This window comes from Pelophylax lessonae (genome assembly GCF_965119305.1).
Source record: "Pelophylax lessonae genome assembly, chromosome: 2".
NCBI classification, from domain to species: Eukaryota; Metazoa; Chordata; class Amphibia; order Anura; family Ranidae; genus Pelophylax; species Pelophylax lessonae.
Window position 1 is genome coordinate 613,000,640 of NC_138769.1, and position 21,060 is coordinate 613,021,699.

The following is a 21,060-nucleotide window of genomic DNA, read 5'->3' on the forward strand; positions in this document are numbered from 1 at the left end:
GCACAGGGCCCAGTAGAGGATGTCAGGCCACACTCATGAAGTCTGTTTCTGATTGGTCAGAGACATACACACCAGTGGCCTGCTGGAGGTAATTTTGTAGGGTTCTGGCAGTGCTCATCCTGTTCCTCCTTGCACAAAGAAGCAGATACTGGTACTGTTGATTGGTTAAGGGCCTTCTATGGCCCTGTCCAGCTCTCCTAGAGTATCTGCCTGTCTCCTGGTAGCTCCTCCATGCTCTTGAGACTGTGATGGGAGACACAGCAAACCTGTGTTCATGTAAATGGTACATATTGATGTGCCATCCTGGTGGATTTGGACTGCCTGTGCAACCTCTATAGCAGGGGTCTTCAAACTATGGCCCTCCAGTTGTTAGGAAATACAATTCCCATCATGCCTAGTCATGGCTGTGAATGTCAGAGTTTTATAACGCCTCATGGAATGTGTAGTTCCGCAACAGCTGGAGGGCCATAGTTTAAGGATCCCTGCTCTGAAGGGTCCACGGATCGCCTCATGCTACCAGTAATGACACTGACCCTAGCCAAATGCAAAACTAGTGTAAAACAGTCAGAAAAGATGAGTAGGGAAAAAATGTCATTGGCCTCCACCTGTAAAACCATTCCTGTTTTGGAGGTCATCCCATTCTTGCCTATCTAATGCACCTGCTAATTTCATTAATGCCAAAGCAGCTGAAACTGATTAACAACCCCCCTCTGCTACTTAACTGACCAGATCAATATCCCAGGAGTTTAATTAACTTGATGCTATACTCTGATTAAAAAGTGTTTCTTTAATTTTTTTGAGCAGTGTATTAAAATATACCCAATTCCAAAAAAGGTGGAATTCTTGGGATGCCACATAAAAACTACATAAAAAAAAGAATACAATGATTTGAAAATCTCAAACTCCTATTTTATCCAAAACCGAAAACATATCAAAAGTGCAAAATAGGAAAATGTACAGTTTTAAGAAAAAAACATTGGTGTCTTTACTCGGCCACAAAAATGGTCTGTTGCAAAATGGAAAACTTCTGTGGTCAGGCGGATCGAAATTTGACCATCTTTTTTCAACCATGGGATTTAGTCCTCTTGACTAAAGAGGAGAGAGACTTTCTGGCTTATCAGCGCTCAGTTTAAAAGCCTGCATCTCTGATGGTATGGGGGTGCATTATTGAGCATGGAATTGGCAGCTTGCATATCTGGAAAGGCAACATCATTGCTGAAAGATATAATCAGGTTTTAGAGCAGCATATGCTCCCATCTAGATGGCATCCTGTTCAGGGAAGGCCTTGCATATTTCAGCAGGGCATTGCTAAACTGCATGTATGACAACAGCATGATTTCATAGTAGAAGAGTCCGGGTGCTTGACTGGCCTGCCTGCAGTATAGACCTTTCACCATTTGAAAATATTTGGCGCGTCTTGAAACACAAAATATGACAAAGTCCCAGAACTGCTGAGCACTTAGAATCCTAGATCAGGTATAAATGGGACAACATTCCAAAACTCCAGCAACTGGTCTCATCTGTTCCAAGACATTTGATAGAAGAAGAGGGCATGCTACATCGTGGTAGGACTCTGTCCCAACTTTTGTGGGACATGTTGGTAAAATCAATTTCAAAATTTCCTTTTTTTTTTCTTCTTAAAATGGTACATTTTCCTTTTTTAAACATTTAATGTTTTCTCTTTTGTGTATAATATGAGTATGAGATTTGAAAATCATTGCATTCTGTTTTTTATGTAGATTTACTCACCTCATTCCCCCTGTTTTGTGCCAATCCTTCCTGTTCTCTTTTTTTTTTTTTTTTTTTTTTTTTTTACACAGCGCCCACATTTTTGGGGAATTGGAGTCATAGTAGATTAGATTTGATTTTATCTATAATATTATAGGTGTTATATACAGGGTGGGTGTGTGTGTGTATATATATATATATAATATTATATGGTGTGCCTTTAACAAGTTTAAATTGTTATTATTTGTTTACTGTCTTTTCTTGACTTTTTACCAGATATTGTTATTCATACATAAAAATTAAGATGAGGCTGGACCAGTTTAAAAACACTTGGGGAAAAAAATAAAGCATTTAGTAGATGTTTAAAGCTTTCAGAGTTAAAGCCCCAGAGTGAGACGGCAAAGCACACCATTGTAAATATCATGCAATATTCAGTACATCATGCTTTCCACGGGGACCACTTAGAGGCTTGCATGTAACTGATGAAAGCGCAAATCAGCTATTCAGAGCCTGTGCAGGCGAGGCCTTGCTACATCATGATTGGTCATGTTGTGGAATCCCTATAAAAATAAATTATGGTATTCACCCAAGGCTAAAGAGTTTGCATTGATTTAGGACTTGAGTAATTTAATAAGTTTAATGACAACACATCAGTGTGTAACTTAAAGGAAGACAACCGTCAAACAAGGAAGGGTTTAAACTGGTATGCCCATCGGCCAGCTTTAAAGGAGACAGCCAGTGTGAACCTACTTTTAAAATACAAATTGCCTGGCTGTCTCTAGATTAAATATTTTGAGTCTGGAAAGAAGCATGCACATCATGACCGATTTTATCTAGTTTAAGTAAACCCTAGTGAGTTTAAACATCCGGCCTAATGGACAGTAGGTGTGCACTATTATCTCTTCTGTGCTCCTCTCTGATTTTTGTTTGTGGCTTGGTCATGATCTTCCCTAACTTGAGGGCTAAGTTTTATTAATTGCTATCCCTCTTTCCAATAAGAATGTCTACAGCCACTGGGACAAGCTCAATGAACAATGGAATGGTAGATTGCTGGGCTTATCAAAAACCTTGTGATGCTGGAATCTACTTTCTACTTGGAGATCTTATCTGTTATGACGTTGTCCTAATCAAACTGCTGTTGCTGGGAATGGCACATATAACGGTTTTATGCAGGTCTCATGCAACGTAGTTTAAGTAGATTTCAGGACAAAAAAAAAAAAGCTTGTGGCACTCATCTTTTTTTTTTTTTATTATTTATTATTTTTTTTATTTATATGTTTTAACCCATGGATCTAGTTAATGATCATGGTACATAAGAAGTGCCTGGATCCTACAATAAAAAAAATGTAAACACCAAGTTGAAATATTCACAGCCGAGTCCAGAGCCCCACAACTTCATTCTTTTTACTACAGATAGCAGACACTGGGAGGGTATCGGTCTGTCCTACCAGCACTCTTTTTGCTAGTTTCTGCAAGCTATGCGGCCTGTTAGACATATTTTGTGCACAGATCAGAAAATGGAGTTAAATGTCTCATTTTTAAAGCGGAGTTCCACCCATTTTTAACAGGTTGGAATACATAGATCTATGTAATACCCTTTAAAACGGCTTTTACCAATTGAAACTTTTTTCTTTTTTTGCTAGTAAATACCTTAATTTCTGCTTTATTCCTCCTCTCCTCACGTCCGGGTCCGATCGGCGATGACGTCATTCGGCGATTCGCAGTGTCTGCTGGGATGTATTCTATTCCAGAAATCTCGCAGTAGCTGAACTGTACTGAGCCGTGCCTGCCCCGCCTCCGCCCCGCCTCCTCTCATTGAGTTGTATTGTATGCAATGTATTAAGGCTGTTCTCTGCCCCACCTCCGCCCCGCCTCCTCTCATTGAGTTGTATTGTATGCAATATATTAAGGCCGTTCTCTGCCCCGCCTCATCATACAATACAACTCAATGAGAGGAGGCGGGGTGGAGGCGGGGCAGAGAATGGCCTTAATACATTCATATAACACAACTCAATGAGAGGAGGCGGGGCGGAGGTGGGGCAGAGAACAGCCTTAATACATACAATACAACTCAATGAGAGGAGGCGGGGCGGAGGCGGGGCAGGCACGGCTCAGTACAGTTCAGCTACTGCGAGATTTCTGGAATAGAATACATCCCAGCAGACACTGCGAATCGCCGAATGACGTCATCGCCGATCGGACCCGGAAGTGAGGAGAGGAGGAATAAAACAGAAATTAAGGTATTTACTAGCAAAAAAAAAAAGTTTCCATTGGTAAAAGCCATTTTAAAGGGGATTACATAGATCTAAAGTTCCAAAAATGGGTGGAACTCCACTTTAAGCAGACCTAAAACATGGTAATGCTGGTAAAAACAATGGCCTCCTTTTAAAATAGTTACATTTTTTCCCATCACTCCTTTGGTCACATGTTTCTTATTTGTGCAGCCTCCCACTTGTTTTGCCTTGTTTAGGGGTATGGCTACAGGGGTGCCATGTGGATTTGGAGAATGCATTGGTCTGCAGTTTTGCATGCAGGCACTCGGCGTGAGCACTGGGGTTAAAGCTTGAGCTAGTAGTGGTCTGGTCTGGTTTAAAACTAAAATATTTTACTGGGGTGAAAACTAATGCTAAAGGCAATGCAAAACAGTCAACATGAAAGATTATTTTGACCTTCCCGAAGCTGGGTTTTGACAGTCACTGGTTACATTTTATATGAGAATGGCCAAGAGCTGTGTTTTTAATCAACTTTTGTAGAACATATTGGTGTCTGTTGCGTCCATTTTGTTTTTACTTTTTATCTCTTGTAATTACAGTGCACTGACCTGACCTGGCACACTGTGAGCTGCCTGCAGCCACAACTGTTCCTATTACTGCTTGTCAGAACAGAGCCATTACAATGGTCATGGCACAATTTTTTCTCTAACAGCAGACTTTGAGTATTATTAAAATAAAGGACACCGAACGTAAGCTCTAAAAAGGGTATCTCTAGGCTTATAACCAAATCTGGATTGCTGCCTCTCTAGTGTTGTGACTTTAATTTGCTAAATTAAAATTTTGTTTAATTTGTTAAGCGTTATGCTGTAAAGCAGTGCTAGTCCGTCTGCTTGACTCACCAAAAGTTTTGGATTTTTGGGTCACAAATGTGTCTTCCCACATTGTCATCTTCTGCGTCCTTCAGGAGCTTTGGTTTATCAAAGAGATTAGAGGTCCACAGACAGCCACAGATGGCTATTGAAATTGTTAGAAGAGTCAGGCTTTAAGCATCTTCACACCAGTTTAAGGGCAGCCTAAAATTGTTTTCACATAAAAGATTTAATAGGCATAAAATGCCAGATGTTTTTGTTGCTCACTTGCCATAGTCTGCAGTATATTTTTGGCATTTGCTTAAATGTTTATATTTCTGTTTTTAGGCAGAAGAAACCACAAAATCAAAACTTAAGAAGACAGAAAAATTGACCAAAGTAAAGGATGCCAAGAAAGCTCTAAAGAAGAAGTTCAAAGTGAACACAAAAATAGTTTTTACAGATGATGGAGAGGTAAGTGCATGCAGTAAAGAGCTGCTGTGTCTGTGTTTCATGGCTATATTGCAGGAGGAGCATGGGTTGTGATAAACTTGAGATCCCAGGGGCAGCAGGGCCAGTTCAAATTTACTCCAGAATAAAGATACCTACTAACAATTGAAAGCAGGCATTCATTTATACAGTCGTTGGCCAAAGGTTTTGAGAATGATAAAAATATTAATTTTCACAAAGTCTGCTGCTTCAGTGTGTGTAGATCTTTTTGTCAGATGTTACTATGGTATACTTAAGTATAATTACAAGTATTTCATAAGTGTCAGAGGCTTGAAGTTTATGCAATATTTGCAGTGTTGACCCTTCTTTTTCAAGACCTCTGCAATTTGCACTGGCGTGCTGTCCATCAACTTCTGGGCCACATCCTGACTGATGGCAGCCCATTCTTGCATAATCAATGCTTGGAGTTTGTCAGAATTTGGGGGGCGGGGGTGGGATTTGTTCACCCGCTTCTTGAGGATTGACCGCAACTTCTCAATGGGATTATAGTCTGGGGAGTTTCCTGGCCATGGCCAAAACTTCAACGTTTTATTCCCCAAGCCACTTAGTTATCACTTTTGCCTTATGGCAAGGTGCTCCATCATGCTAGAAAAGGCAATGTTCATCACCAAACTGTTCCTGGATGGTTGGGAGAAATTGCTCTCGGAGGATGTTTTTGTACCATTCTTTATTCATGGCTGTGCTCTAATGCAAAATTGTGAGTGAGCCCACTCCCTTGGCTGAGAAGCAACCCCACTGTTACCAAAAATATATGAGAGTTAATTTATCTCAGACAATATTTGGGTTAATAATGAGAGTTCTATGACTGAATGAAAACTTTAACACAACAATTATTTATTTTTTATAAGGTTTGAAAAGCCTACGTAATTTACAACAATCCAACTATTGTACATACTACGAAATGTAAAAGATTCCTAGTTTCACTCAATACAATGCATAGAGTATAGACTCATATGCACACACTATGACCGACACAAATAAAATATACAATGTAAACCCTTAATCCATAATTACCTCTAGTGATGGCTCTCGCTCTCCCATGCCAAACAAGAAGTCGCTCTATCTCATCTTTCCTCATATAAACCCATCTCCCATAGCCTTGTATAGGGCAATACTCATTGGTTCAGCTATCTTGCTCTGTTCCTTCCTGTGGGCGTATCTCCTCCCAGATTGGACCATTTCCCCCTCCCATAGTTACACCTCTTTCTAACCACTCCTTTTCTGTTGGGGGGGGATTTCACTCCTACCTGTGGTGCCCTGGCTCCCGAAAGTCTAGCTTCCAAAGATGTAATCACAGGTTGATACTATCCGTAGTTGTTTATATGTAAACAGCAGTTGCCCCCTGGTAGTTCAGGCCTGCATTTTAAATGGACTTGTTAAACCGGTTCCTATAACTGACTGCTAAAGGAAGTCACACAGCTTCATATAATTGACAATCCTATCTCGACTAAATGTAAAATCCAAAACTCAATTTCTCTGTCGCTCATTGACAGACGTAGTCCTCGTTGATTCAACACAACTCGGGTTATGCTGCCCTCTACAGAAGTAGGACTAGACAGGAAAGAAAACATTCTGGCCACACCTTGGGCAGTCCCAAAGGGTATATCCTCTCTCTCTCTCTGCTACAGCAAATCAGTTTTTTTCTGTCTAGTTAGGAGTAAGGACCTAGATGCCTTGCTAGGATCTTCGGTCCTGGCAGGATTTTTTTTCTTAGAAAGATTTTTTAGACAGCTTTTTTCTCCAGTGTTCCTGTGAGATCTTCAAGCAAGAAAGCTGGAACTGGGCGACGGGCTGGATGTTGAGATCCAGTGGTCACCCCAGTTCAGCCTACGAGCGCGTGCAGGCCATAGCTCCGCGCTGGGTCGGCCGCGACATAGTCCCACTGGACGGGGACTGACCCTGCGAGTTGAACGTCTCGCTTAAACGCCAAGGACCATGAGTCACGGCGTCCGTATTGGTCGACAGCCCTCCCACCCCGGTGGAGAGGGGCACTGTCAGGAGTTGGCGCCCGCCTGGTTCCGGTAGGGTGAGTAGTATGTTCCCCCTTTCCCCCTGACGGGTCTTGTGGTGAACGCGGGCCCCTCTCTGTAATGGTAAGGATGGGTCTCCCCTCTATCCTATAACATGTCACAGATCCCCCTATTTGAGTGTGATTTTTGTGAACAAGAAACCAGGAGGCTTGGTTTGGGAGCTGACAATCTAATTGCAAAAATGTTTAAATGATTGTAGGCAGTGGCAGTACTGTGATAGTATAAGGTATCCTACCTGTCAGAAGCCACAGGGCGATGTCTATACATGTATACTGCATTCCAGATCATATTCCTCCAGCTAAAGCAGATGCCTCCCGACGGCCACGGACCGCATACGGCCCGCCAGGGTCCGGTACCGCCGGCCACGCTGATCACCATGAGGGTGAAGGTTTGTGAGGTCGAGATACTCCGTTATTCTGTACAGGCCGCCGCCATTGTCTGGTAGATCGCACGGGGCCGCCATTTTGGCGTAGCCTCGTGTCTCCAGCATGGGGGCGGCCATGTTTGAGGTGACCCAAACACCTCGTGGAGCTAGGGGAGGCGCCGGAAGGCGTGCAGAGGGGCGGAGCCGCCTCCTTGTTTCCTGGGAAGCCAGCCAAAAGACTTCCTGTCTGTTCTAGACAGTGCTGAGACAAGTTGCATTTGAAACTCTGAGCATCAAGTGGTGAGCCTTGGGGTCTATCTCTCTCTCTCGCTCTATAGGGGTCCCTAAAGCAGGTAACACTGAGGGGCTTTGTGGCGCTGGGGGTCTGGAAAAAAAAAAAAGTTTTATTTTTTTTTTTGACAAATTGATTTTTTCCGGGTAGTATCTGGAATTATCATGGACCCTGCCACACAGGTACCCCCACCGGTTTCCCTCGAGGGGGCCACGGGACCCGCCAGTGCACAGAGTATGGATGCATTTACAGCAGTTTTGGAGTCTTTGGTGGCTCGGGTGGAGACGGCCTGTCAGGAACGGGGGTCAAGAAAGCGACCCCCGCCTACCCCTATATCATCTGATACTTCAGATTCAGATGCTGAGATGGTCATTGCAGCTGCAGGTCCCTCTGCAGGGGCTGTTGTCTCAGGTAAAGTTCCCTCAGACAGTGAGGAGGACGTTCATGCTTCCGCCATAATTCAGGAAGAAGCATTGGTGGACGCACTAGTTGTGGCGGTTCGGGAAACCTTTAAGACTTGAGGTTTTACCGGCAGAGGCAACTGAAATAAAGATTCCCTTTGGTACTAGCAAACCCACCAAGACGGTGAAGGTTTTTCCTTTACCCAAGTGTTTTGGTAATAAGATTAAAGAGGAATGGGAGCATTCTAAGCGTACCTTTACTATTTCCAAGCGCATTGCTAGACGCTATCCGTTTAAGGAATCCCTCATTAAGAAATGGACGGTACCACCAGTGGTGGATACACCTATTTCCAGACTGAATAAAGCCACTGTTATTCCAGTGGAGGACGCTTCGTCCTTTAAGGATTCAGTGGATCGGAGGGTAGAAGCGGAGTCCCGCACTATCTTTTCCCTGATAGGATCAGCCTTTAGACCAGTAATTGTCATTGGTCTAGTTTCTCAGACATTAACGGAATGGGCGAGATTGGTGCGCCAGGACCTGAAGGGGAAGGATATCCCCCAGGCAACATCTGATTTGATAGAACAGATTATATAAGGACTACAGTTTGTCTGTGACGCAGCCTTGGATGCTACCCCCCTATTAGGGCATGCATCTATGTCAGCGGTAATCCTCAGACGTGTGCTGTGGTTAAAATGCTGGTCAGCGGACCTAGGTTCCAAAAAGACCTTGGTGAATCTCCCCGTTCAGGGGAATCGCCTATTTGGGTCCACCCTAGATGAGATCATTAAGGATGCCACTGGGGGCAAAAGCACTTTTTTGCCACAGGCTGCTAAAGCTAAAGGACCTCGTAACAAGCGGGGACCTTTCTTTACCGCCCATAAAGGGTTCGTTCGCTCTGCTGGAGCAAGCGGGAAGGGCAAAACCCCTCTAGGAGGGTTCAAGAAGGGCTGGTCGGACAAACAAAAGACCGACTCAGCCAAACCTGAAGCAAAGGATTACACAGCCTGAATGTGCGCCCCCACCCGGCTTGAGGGTGGGGGGACGTCTTCACCGGTATTCAGAGCATTAGATCGATCATCGACCACGGCTACCGGTGCGATTCTTCCCTTCCAACATTTAAGTACTACAGGGAGCGGTAGTTAACGTTCCCTGAACAGATCATTTTCTTTACCTTTTCCAAAGATTAGCCTCAGTTCCCCACAAGAATCGGATCCGGTTGAACAGACAGACCAAGGAGCCTCTAGCCGGGTGACTTCGGTCTCTAATGTTCAACCAGGAGAAATCACCCCTCCTGATAGGAATCAGGTGTCTGATAAATGTGTGGGAACAGAGAACAATCAGACTTTGTCGGATTGCCGGGGCCAGATAGCTCTAGGGCAGCCTGGTTCGGATCCAGTCAGCTCCCCTGGAAATTCTAGGCTAGCCTCGTCAAGCCGGTCTGACCGACTTGGACATGCTAGTCGCGAACGCTCCTTGGGATCTTCTTCTCAGGGAGTGTCTGCGGTCTCAAGGACCGATCTTCCATTGTGCTTTACAGTCGCTGGGTTCAATGGCCTGGCCATTGAGACCCAGGTACTGAAGGACAGAGGGTTGTCAGCTTTAGTTATTCCTACGCTAATTATGGCAAGGAAAGCGACTTCCAGCAAGGTCTATTATCGCACATGGAAGACGTATATCGCGTGGTGCGAATCTTTAGGATTTCCTCCACGTACCTATTCGGTGACCCGAATATTGACCTTTCTGCAAAAGGGGGTTGAGCAGAAACTAGCCTTGAGCACCATCAAGGGTCAGGTTTCAGCGTTAGCAATCTTCTTTCAGAAGTCTTGGCTACTCATTCCTTGGTGCGGAATTTCATTCAGGGGGTGCGGCACCTGGCTCCACCAGTCCGCGCACCCTTACCGCCCTGGGATCTTAATTTGGTTTTGTCGGTTCTGCAGTAACCTCCCTTTGAAAATATCAGGGAGATTCCCTTGCTTACTTTATCCCAGAAGGTGGCCTTCTTGGTGGCTATCACTTCTGCACGCAGGGTGTCAGAACTGGCTGCATTGTCATGCCAGTCCCCATATTTAGTGATTCATAGGGATAAGGTAGTTCTTCATCCGAAGCCATCCTTTCTTCCAAAGGTGGTTTCAGACTTTCATCTGAATGAAGATATTGTACTACCTTCCTTGTGTCCTCAGCCCAATCATCGTCGGGAACATGCGTTGCATTCCTTGGATGTGGTTCAGGCAATCAGGGTATACCTGAAGGCTACGGAATCGTTCCGTAAGACGGATTCACTTTTTGTGATCACGGAGGCGGCCACCTGGTCGTCGGTACATACCTTTACAAAATTTTATAAGATTGATGTGATGGCATCGGCGGATGCCTCATTTGGCCGCAAGGTTTTGCAGGCCGCAGTTTGAGGAGACCGGTGGTCTACCTCGAGGGTTTTTTTCTGTTGGAATTTTCTGTTGAGTCTCATCTTTGATGAGCATTGAAAACTTCTAGTTGGCACCGGTTGGGCCTTCTAGATTGGATTTGATTTCCATTTTCCCACCCCTCATTTGTGGTACTGCTTTGGGACGTCCCGAGTTGTGTTGAATCAACGAGGACTACGTCTGTCAATGAGCGACAGAGGAAAATGGATTTTTGTAAAATCTTACCGTAAAATCCTTTTCTCTTAAGCTCATTGACAGACGTAGTACCCGCCCCTCTGTTTTTGAGTTGGGTTAAATTCTCTAAACACTGCTTTGTGACATAACTGATTTGCTGTAGCAGAGAGAGAGAGGATATACCCTCTGGGACTGCCCCTAAGGTGTGGCCAGAATGTTTTCTTTCCTGTCTAGTCCTACTCCTGTAGAGGGCAGCATAACCCGAGTTGTGTTGAATCAACGAGGACTACGTCTGTCAATGAGCTTAAGAGAAAAGGATTTTACTGTAAGATTTTACAAAAATACATTTATCTCATACATGTATATATATATATTTACATTAATATATTTACAATCTCTAATGGGAGTTTATACATAACTCCTCATCATCACAACACGGTAAGGAAGATTACGCCTAAATTCAATATGGCAACACCACACATGAATGGTCTCGGAATGCTTTACTGTTGGCATTACACTGGACTGGTGATAGAGCTCATCTTTTTTTCTCCGGGCAAGGTATTTCTACATGCCCCAAACAATCGAAAAGGGGGTTCATCAGAGAAATGGACTTTACCCCAGCCCTCAGCATTCCAATCCCTGTACCATTTGCAGAATCTGTCTGTCCCTGATGTTTTTCCTAGAGAGAAGTGGCTTCTCTACTGCCCTTCTTGACACCAGGCCATCCTCCCAAAAGTCTTCACCTCACTGTGCGTGCACATGTACTCACACCTGCCTGCTGCGATTCCTCAGTAAGCTCTGCACTGGTGGTGCCCCGATCCTGCAGCTGAATCAACTGTAGGAGACGGTCCTGGCGCTTGCTGGACCTCTTTGGAGCCCCAAAACTTTCTTTGCAAATGCAGTGGAAATTATATATTTTTGGGGATTAAGTTAATTTTCATGACAAAGAGGGACTTTCCAATTATTGGCTCCTTATCTGATCACTCTTCATACCATTCTGGAGTATATGAAAATTGCCATCATAAAAACTGAGGCAGCAGACTCTGTGAAAATCAATATTTGTGTATTTTTCATAACTTTTTGCCATGACTGTATAGTTGCAGGGCCCCTGGCAGAGCCTGCTCAGGGCATGGGGAAGTTGATAGGTCATGATAAATATTCAGGATAGATTTTTCCTATTAGTCTTCAATCTACATTTTCCTTTATCCATTTTGTCAAATGACCTCATCAGGAGCATGGAATAAAGTAATTTTGCAAAATGCATAGAGCAAGGTTCAAGCATGTAATGTCATTATGCTGTAGGTACCTACCCTGAATTTGAGGACAAGCCCAGAATGTATTCCTAATAGAACTCAAGGTAGCTGGAGCATTTATGTTGTAGGAGGACCATATGCAGATTAGGGATCGACAGATTATCGGCAAGGCCGATATATTGAGGGCCGATATTCACTTGCTGATATTGTCGTGACGTCATTGCGTATGTTGCGCCACGCGACTTCGTGCACCGGGACAGCTTCTGCCACCTTAGGCCGCCTCCCTTAGCCTCGTCTGAAGTTCGGGAGTCTCGGGGACAGTGAGTGTACAGTGCACACAGTGTGTTTAACACAGCCGCCATTCATACACCCACCCACAGCTGCCCGTTGCCAGCCAGCCACCTACACACCCACATGCCTGTACCAGCCAGCCACAGGCCCTGGGCCTGTACCAGCCAGCCACCCACCAAAGGTTGCCAGCCAGTCACCCACCACAGGGTGCCAGCCACCCACCACAGGATGCCACCCACCAAAAGGGTGCCAGCCACCCACCCACCACAGGGTGCCAGCCACCCACCACAGGGTGCCAGCCACCCACCAAAGGTGCCAGCCACCCACCACAGGTTGCCAGCCACCCACCAAAAGTGCCAGCCAGCCACCCACCACAGGGTGCCAGCCTGTCACCCACCACAGGGTGCCAGCCTGCCACCCACCACAGGGTGCCAGCCACCCACCCACCACAGGGTGCCAGCCACCCACCCAACACAGGGTGCCAGCCACCCACCCACCCACCAAAGGGTACCAGCCAACCAGCCCCCCCACCAAAGGGTGCCAGCCACCCACCAAAGTGTGCCAGCCAGCTGCCCATCAGTGTGCCAGCCACCCACCACAGGGTGCCAGCCAGCCACCCACCACAGGGTGCCAGCCAGCCACCCACCACAGGGTGCCAGCCACCCACCACAGGGTGCCAGCCAGCCGCTCATCACCACAGGGTGCCAGCCACTCATCACCACAGGGTGCCAGCCAGCCAGTATTTTTTTTTTTTTTTTTTTTTTTAAGCTTATATTAAATTTCAGTAGTATCTTTCAAATTTCAATGGAGATGGATGCAGATAGAAAAATTCAAAGTGTGGTCTGGGACTATTTCTCATCTCCATCTCCAGGAAAAGCAGCAGCAGTGTGCAACACGTGCACAAACAATGTAAGCATGTGATCAATAACTGCAAAAAACAAAAATATGTCAAATCTTTGGGCCCATCTAAGAGTTCATCATTTTAAATTCTATCATGCTGCACAGAAAAAACAAAATGAATCACAAGGTGAAACATCAACAACAATAGCAGATATGTTTCAGAAAAAAAAAAACAGGTGGCTAGAATCAAATGAAAGATCCCAACTGCTGGACAGAGTAATCACAGAGATAATGGTCACTGATAACCAGCCATTTACAATGGTGTCTGACTCTGGATTTAAGCGGTTGATGTCCATAGTTAACCACTTTACCACCGGAGGATTTTGCTGTCTTCCGTCCAGGCCAATTTTTGCGATTCGGCGCTGTGCGACTTTAACTGACAATTGCGCGGCCGTGCGACGCCGTACCCAAACGAAATTTTGGTGGTATTTGATCACCTGTGCGATTTTTACTTTTTGCGCTATAAACAAAAAAAGAGCGTTTATTTTGAAAAAATAACAATATTTTTCACATTTTTTTATATGAAATTCCCCCCCAAAAAAATGTAAAAATCAATTTTTTTTTAAATTTTTGGCCAATTTGTTTTCTGCTACCTATGTTTGGTAAAAAAATTCACAATAAGCGTATTTTGATTGGTTTGCGCAAAAGTTATTGCGTTTACTAACTAAGGGAAAGATTTCTGTCATTTTTGGTGTTTTTTTTTTTAACGCGTAATGGCGGTGATCTGCGATTTTTTTTGCGGGACTGCGACATTGCGGCGGACAGATCGGACCCTTGACTGACATTTTTGACACTTTTGGGGGTACCAGTGACATTTCTACAGTAATCAGTGCTATATATATGCACTGTTACTGTAAAAATGACACTGGCAGGGAAGGGGTTAATTTTATTGGAGAGGGAGGGGTTAATGTATGCCTGGTGCTTACTGACGTGTGGGGGGGGGAGGTGACTGTGTGACAGAAGGACAGATCGGATGTCCAGCTATGCTGAACACTCCGATCTGTCAGTCCCTATCACTATGGAGATCCGCCCGCTGTGTTTACACACAGCGGGCGGATCTCCAGACTCGATCCCCGACGATCGGGACAGAGCAGCGGCAATCGCCGCTGCTCCTCCGCTGGCCCGACTCCCGCTGTGAATGAACACAGCGGGAGCGAGCCTCCGGCGGCGCGCGAGCGCCGCCCACAAGGGGCAGAGTCCAGCGACGTAGGTCTACGTCGCTGGACGGGATCGCGGCACTTTGCCGCAGTAGCCTCCATGTGAGCGGAGGTAAAGTGGTTAAACCAAGGTACACACTGAAGAGTGACAAGTATTATCGAACCAAAATGCTGGGAAACATTCACCAAAAGGTCTTTGAGAAAGTAAAGGCTATGCTGAAACCAGAGAATGCTGACAACTCTCTAATTCACGACTGACTGTTGGTCAAGACAAACAGAATCACTAATGAGTCTTACATGCCACTTCATTGACAGCGGATGGACAAGATGGCATTTGGTGTTGAATATAAAAGTGATGCAAGGATCCCACACTGGGGAGTACATTAGAGAAAGATTTCTAGGCATGCTAGAAGAATGGGGAATCAGCAAAGACTGAGTGATGCTTGTGCTGCGAGACAGTGGAGCGAACATGGTTAAAGGTATGAGACTTGCTGAAGTGTCAGACCTCAGTTACATAGCACACACCCTCCAGCTTGTGGTAAATGATGGTCTGTGAAACCAGAACTTTGCTTGACATAATTAGCATGCTGAAGAGGTACGCAGGCCATTTCCACCATTCAATCCTTGCCAAATAACAACTGAGGTGCATTCAGGAAGACCTTGGCCTACCCAAAAAAAACTTGATTAATGCTGTTCCAACACGAAGGAACTCAACACTTCACATGCTGCAAAGAATGCTGGAGCAGAAGCAAGCTCTTACCATATATTCAGGTGAATATGGAGGATATTCTTGTCCTACTGCTGATCAGTGGGACATTGTAGCCAATGTCATTGAGACCCTCCTCCCCATAGAGGAAGTGACACTAGAGGTGAGTCATTACGACTCATCTGTGTCATCTGGCATCCCATGTGTGAGAATGCTGAAGATGCTTCTTCAAGGGAATGAAGTCCCAACACATGTGGCACTAAAAAATGTAGGCAGGCCATGAGCACCAAAGGTTTTGAGAAGCATGAAGAGAATAAAAATGTTATGCTTGCATGTCTTTTGGATCCTTGATGCAAGAACCATCCTTTATCTTCTGATGTATTGGCCAAGGCAAAATAATGACTGACGAAGATATTCAACAGGAGGTGCAGGCGGTTCCTGCCAAAAAAAAAAAGTCAAGAAGAGCAGGTTTCTAATGTGGATAGCAGGATGCTTCAAAAAGAGAAAAATGTCCAAAAAGACAACGGACAGAAGAGAATCTTCATTGTGGTCGAATAGATGCCATGTTCAATGTTTTTATTGGGGCCTCATGCGGGGGATTCTTCTGAATCTACAATATTGAGCCTGGATGATGAACTTCATCTGTATTTGAAGGAACCAGTAATTGACAGAAGAAGTAGTAAACCTCTTCAGTGGTGGAAAGAAAATGAGGCACGCTACAAAAGACTTGCTTCTCATGCTAGAAGATACCTTTCTGCTCCTCCTTCCTCGGTACCAAATGAGCGTGTTTTTAGTGAAGTGGCAGCAATTTATGAAAAGAACAGAAGCCGTTTAACTGGTGAACATGCTGAAATGTTATGCTTTCTGCACTATAATATTGTTCTACTTAACTGGGAGTATTAAAAGTGTAGTAGTATAGTACTAGTGTCCACTCCACTCTAATCCATTCCACTGTCTAGCTTTTTTTTCTAGCTGTGCTGCAGTCAGTGCAAAACTGCTAGAAAAAAAGCTAGACTGTGGATTGGAGTCAGTGGACTACTGCTGCAGTAGTGCGCCACTCACTGCTGCAATAATTTTAAATCACTACTGCAGTGCAGTGAGTACTATTGCAGCAGTGGTCCACTGACTCCCCACTGTCTAGCTTTTTTTCTAGCAGTTTTGCACTGACTGCAGTTAGTGTTTTAGAATCATTGCAGTGAGTGCACTACTGCAGCAGTAGTCCACTGACTCCTCCAATCCACTGTCTAGCTTTTTGTTGTTGTCTAGCTTTTTTTCTAGCCATTTAATTTGCACTGACTGCAGTAGTGGTTTAAAATCATTGCAGTGAGTGCACTACTGCAGCGGTAGTCCACTGACTCCAATCCACTGTCTAGCTTTTTTTCTAGCAGTTTTGCACTGACTGCACTGCGGTAGTGATTTAAAATGATTGCAGTGAGTGAGTACACTACTGCAGCACTTTATGCATCATTCACAATCAGATGATGTTAAACTGATGTCCCTGTAAGTGCGGTTTTCCTATCAGTTTCCATGCAGTTAAGGTGTGAAGATTGAGCCCTTAATGTTAAAAATGTTAATAAACAAACATAAACATATTCAGTAACAGATTTATGTTGAAAATTGTGTTTATTTTACAAAACTTTAAATGTTCAAAATATCGGCCGATACCGATAAGCAATGGCCAAAATATCGGTGTCGGCAACGAAAAACCGATATCGGTCGATCCCTAATGCAGATGACATTCTTTTCTAGCATGCTGTTTATCACAGTACACTGTACACTTACCTATTGTAAGCACAACTATATCCTTTTTTTTTTTTTTCTTTGCTTTTTTTTATGAAAGTGTATTACACTCATTTTTTGTTTTTATTCTTCCTACATTGGGACAAATTATGGAGATGGAGTTAAAATTATGGAAACTGAATTCTTTGAGAAATAATTGGGTATTCCAATTAATATTTTTTCCCCTATGTGAGACCTGGACATTATTTCGGAAGTACACATCTGACTTAATATGAAGATATATTTTAAATAATTTTACCTGTATTCATAATTACATTTAATCGTCTTGGAATTCATTGCTAGAGAAAAGAGTATGTTTGCCTGGTTTCATGAAGAGTTTCTCTCATTCCTTGCTTGGTAGGGAAATATTGGAAGCTGGCTGACATAACAATCGTTGAGCTGCTTTTGTTCTGGGCATGTGTCATCTGACAGCACTACACATAGTATGCCTGCAGTGTCATTTTCTGCCAATATAGGTGGCAGGGGCTGTTCACATTTTAGGAACATGATTTTGCTGACAACATCAAGATGGAAAGCGAGCGCAGAGGAACACAGTAATCAAGCCTAACATCATCCTCCTTGCGAGGTCTGCCAAAGTGAGGAACGCACTGTGTGACTGCGATAGAGTGTGAGATGGGTACAAGATCTGGCATTGAAAATATATGGAATTAGTCACAGCTTTCCAGCACCTTCTTTCGCAAGCATTAACCCCTCTTTGCATGGCAAGCTTTTTTTGTTGTTGTTTTTTGTTTCTTGGCCCACTAAACCCCTCTGGTGATAATCTCTGTTAGTTCATAGAAGCTTCTTTCTGCCAAACTCCCCGTTATGATGGCCTAGCATATGGGTATTTAATGCCCCGTTTTAACCATTGCCCAAACTTTGCTATCTTTCCTGTTGCCTTTTCTGCTTTGTCATGACTGGAAACTTAATGACTTCTCTGTTTTGTGGGCCAGACATAAAGTATACATGTATAGGCACCTGAAATGTAGCTGAATTTTCAATTATACTTTATATAACGAATCGCGCTAGTGACATCAGGTCCAATTGATGTGGGGGAATCCTAAAAGAAGTATCTATGCCCATTCAGGAAAAAGTATGGCTTACTTACTTTTTGCAAAATTATTTTTATTGAGTTTTAAGAATATAGAAAACAAACAAATACAAAATACAACAGTTCCCAGGCCCCAGTGGGCAACTAACTATACAATGAGCAACTCGCTACCTCCAAACCATCCCCCCTCCCTCCCTCCCTCCCCCCAACAACCGCCAGCAACCCAAATAAAAGTCCAGGATGAGCAAGGTAATGGGCTGGCTCGAACCGAGCACCACTTAACATTCAGCCAGTCCCAAGCTAATGAATACATAAATTTATTTATTCATTATTTTTCACCCGGTGATGAGCAGCAGCTGCAGTAGTTAGAGAATTTTATAATTCAATATTCACATATGCACAGGGTGGACCTTTTGGGTCTTTTTTTCAGTCCCAAACTAAGGAGATCCAGGTTCACACTCAGTACATTAACAGAGGAATAATGGTTCAGATAATAATACATAGGCGAGGCTATAATCTAGTGGATGAAAGGCTTGTGCAAAGCATGGTAGTACAGTACAATAAATTAACTCACAGTACCAGAAGAGTCAACCCCCGCCCTCCACACCTTCTCAAATTTCTTTGGACACCCCCGAGAGAATGGCTTACTTTCTTAATAGCAGACATTCTCAATGACCAAACACCCCCCCCCCCCTCGTATCCCCCACAATACGTTCCTTCAACCTTCAATACTCACCTTCAACCTTGCTTCAACCACTCTGTGTTTTGGCACCCTCAGAAATAGCTGACACTTCCGGATATGGAAGACCATTCTTCTCTTCCTTGCAGAATGCAGTGCTCCGCTCTGAACAGCCAATTGCCAGGCCCCTGAACACTGTCTTGTTGGTGAGGAGAGAAAGTCATAAAGGCATAATCTCTTACACTGACAAACACAGGAATAAGAATTAGGGCTTCAGCAGGTCCATAAGGCCGTCATAAAGATATTATAGGGTAGGGTGTTGACTTTTTATTTTCTAACCTTGTTGAGGTATTATAAAAATACACTTAATTCAACCATATGCATTACAGGCATGCTGCATTTTTACAGAATGCACATATATTCACGTTCGAGATTGGCTCGGGCGTGTCAGACATCCTAGTCCTAACCCACCTGCGAATCCCGCCAGGAAGCTGACACTGACAGCTGCACAGACCAGCAAGTGTATCACTGCCTGTGATTGGCGGTGTGCAGCGTTGGCTTCCTGGCAGGATTGGGCAGGTGGGTTGGAACCAGGATCCCGAACATGCCCGAGCCCATCTTTGCTGCAAGTAGTGCATATATATAGTGTGAACAGGACACACAGAATGTGTTCTTTCATCAAGCCGCATTGGTCAATGCTGATAAACGTAGCCCAACACACCTGGTATGAATGAGCTCTGAGACAACTGTTAGATTGTTTTCAGATCTAAATGTCTCATCCGGTAGAATTTATAGAAAGGCTTTTGTATTTATTGGAGTTCTTAATAATCCTATGCCTTTCTGTAGTGTTAGAATTTTTTAAAATGTCACAGATCTCCTTTGAGATTTTCATGAAAGAATGCAAATATATGCCTTGCCTTGTCCATTTAAATGACAGTTTGATGTCTAAATTTTGCTAGCTTTAATAGCTGTTATATAAAGCCATTAAAATGAATTTCTAGTAGTGCTTTTGCTTTGCTAATGTAAGAATGTGCATTTTTTTTTTTATCCATTTTTCTTTCTAATTCGCAGAAATCCATGAGAAAGTATTCATACTTCAACTGTTGTTATTTTTGAAAAATGGTTCTAAGTGTTAATATCAAACTATTGTTACATGCCCAGGGCTGTGTGTCTGGAAGCCAGGAGAGATAAAAATGTAATAGAATTGGCCCCAAACCAAAAACATTTTATTGCTCTGTACAAGGCAGATGGGTTCACTAATGCAACGAGGTTTGCAGAAAGGTAATAGCTTTTCCCAGGGGGAGAGTTTGGTATCCTAAGTTTTACTTGACTTCATAAAATTAAAAAAAAAAAAAAAAAGTGAAAGCACAGATGCCAAATTTCTCAATTATTATATTATACAGAGGGGGTAAGTAATAGTGTTTACCTAAGCAAAAACATAGATCTATGCAGCATTCCTTTTGGATATATTTATTGCCAGCCTTGCAGTGCTTTCAGCTGAAGATCCTTATTCAACTCTTTTAAATTGTATGTTAGCTCATATTTTAGATCAATATTATTTAATCTTCAGCATTCTTTCAATGAATAGCTGATCCTGCCACAAAATCACCCTTTCAGGCATTTCCATTTACAGAGTATTAATGCTCTGTCCTGTTTTCTATTCTGTTTTCTATGCTCAAGCTTTAAGAGAACCTTTCAGTTGGACTTGTGCATTAGAGTGGATATAAATCTCATTACCAAAAATCTCATACCAGCTTTAGCATATTAATGTAATTTCCAGAGTTATTTTCAATCTTGCATAATCTTCCTAAAATTTAAGAAGCTAAACCTTTAGCCTCATGCGTACTCTTATTCTAAATCATGGATCTTTGAATCCATCTTTGCAGTGGGCCCATTTGGTTCTGGTTTATCATCCAAAATGTTCTCACTTCGGGGTGCTCTCTTGATCTTCATGACTATAACCATTAATACATATTCTGGGAGTTAAAATTTAATTCCATACTAATTCCTGAATCATGGTCTCATCTCCTATGGCATAACCTCTTTCACCACTTCCCATCATCCCTGGAATTTCATGGTTATACAGCTGCAACAGCAAGCATCACCTCGGTATCTTGTTTTTTTAGAGCCAGCGGTCGGGTCTCTTGTAATAGAAATCGGAGCAGCTTGCTCAGGCTTTCTCATCCCACCGGAAAGCTTGAGCGACCAGCTGGCACCTCCGCCAGGAGGCCGGACAGCCAAGCAAAGCCGGAATCAGCTTTGA

General features: G+C 43.6%; 1 protein-coding gene across 1 annotated transcript in view; it reads left to right on the plus strand.

Moving 5' to 3' along the window:
- The window catches only part of DDX10 (DEAD-box helicase 10), a 498,989-nt gene that overhangs the window by 250,338 nt on the left and 227,591 nt on the right, over nucleotides 1–21,060 (plus strand). The window contains exon 14 of the mRNA XM_082244266.1: nucleotides 5,145–5,263. Coding sequence (XP_082100392.1) covers nucleotides 5,145–5,263 — 119 coding nt within the window. The remainder of the gene's footprint in view (nucleotides 1–5,144; nucleotides 5,264–21,060) is intronic.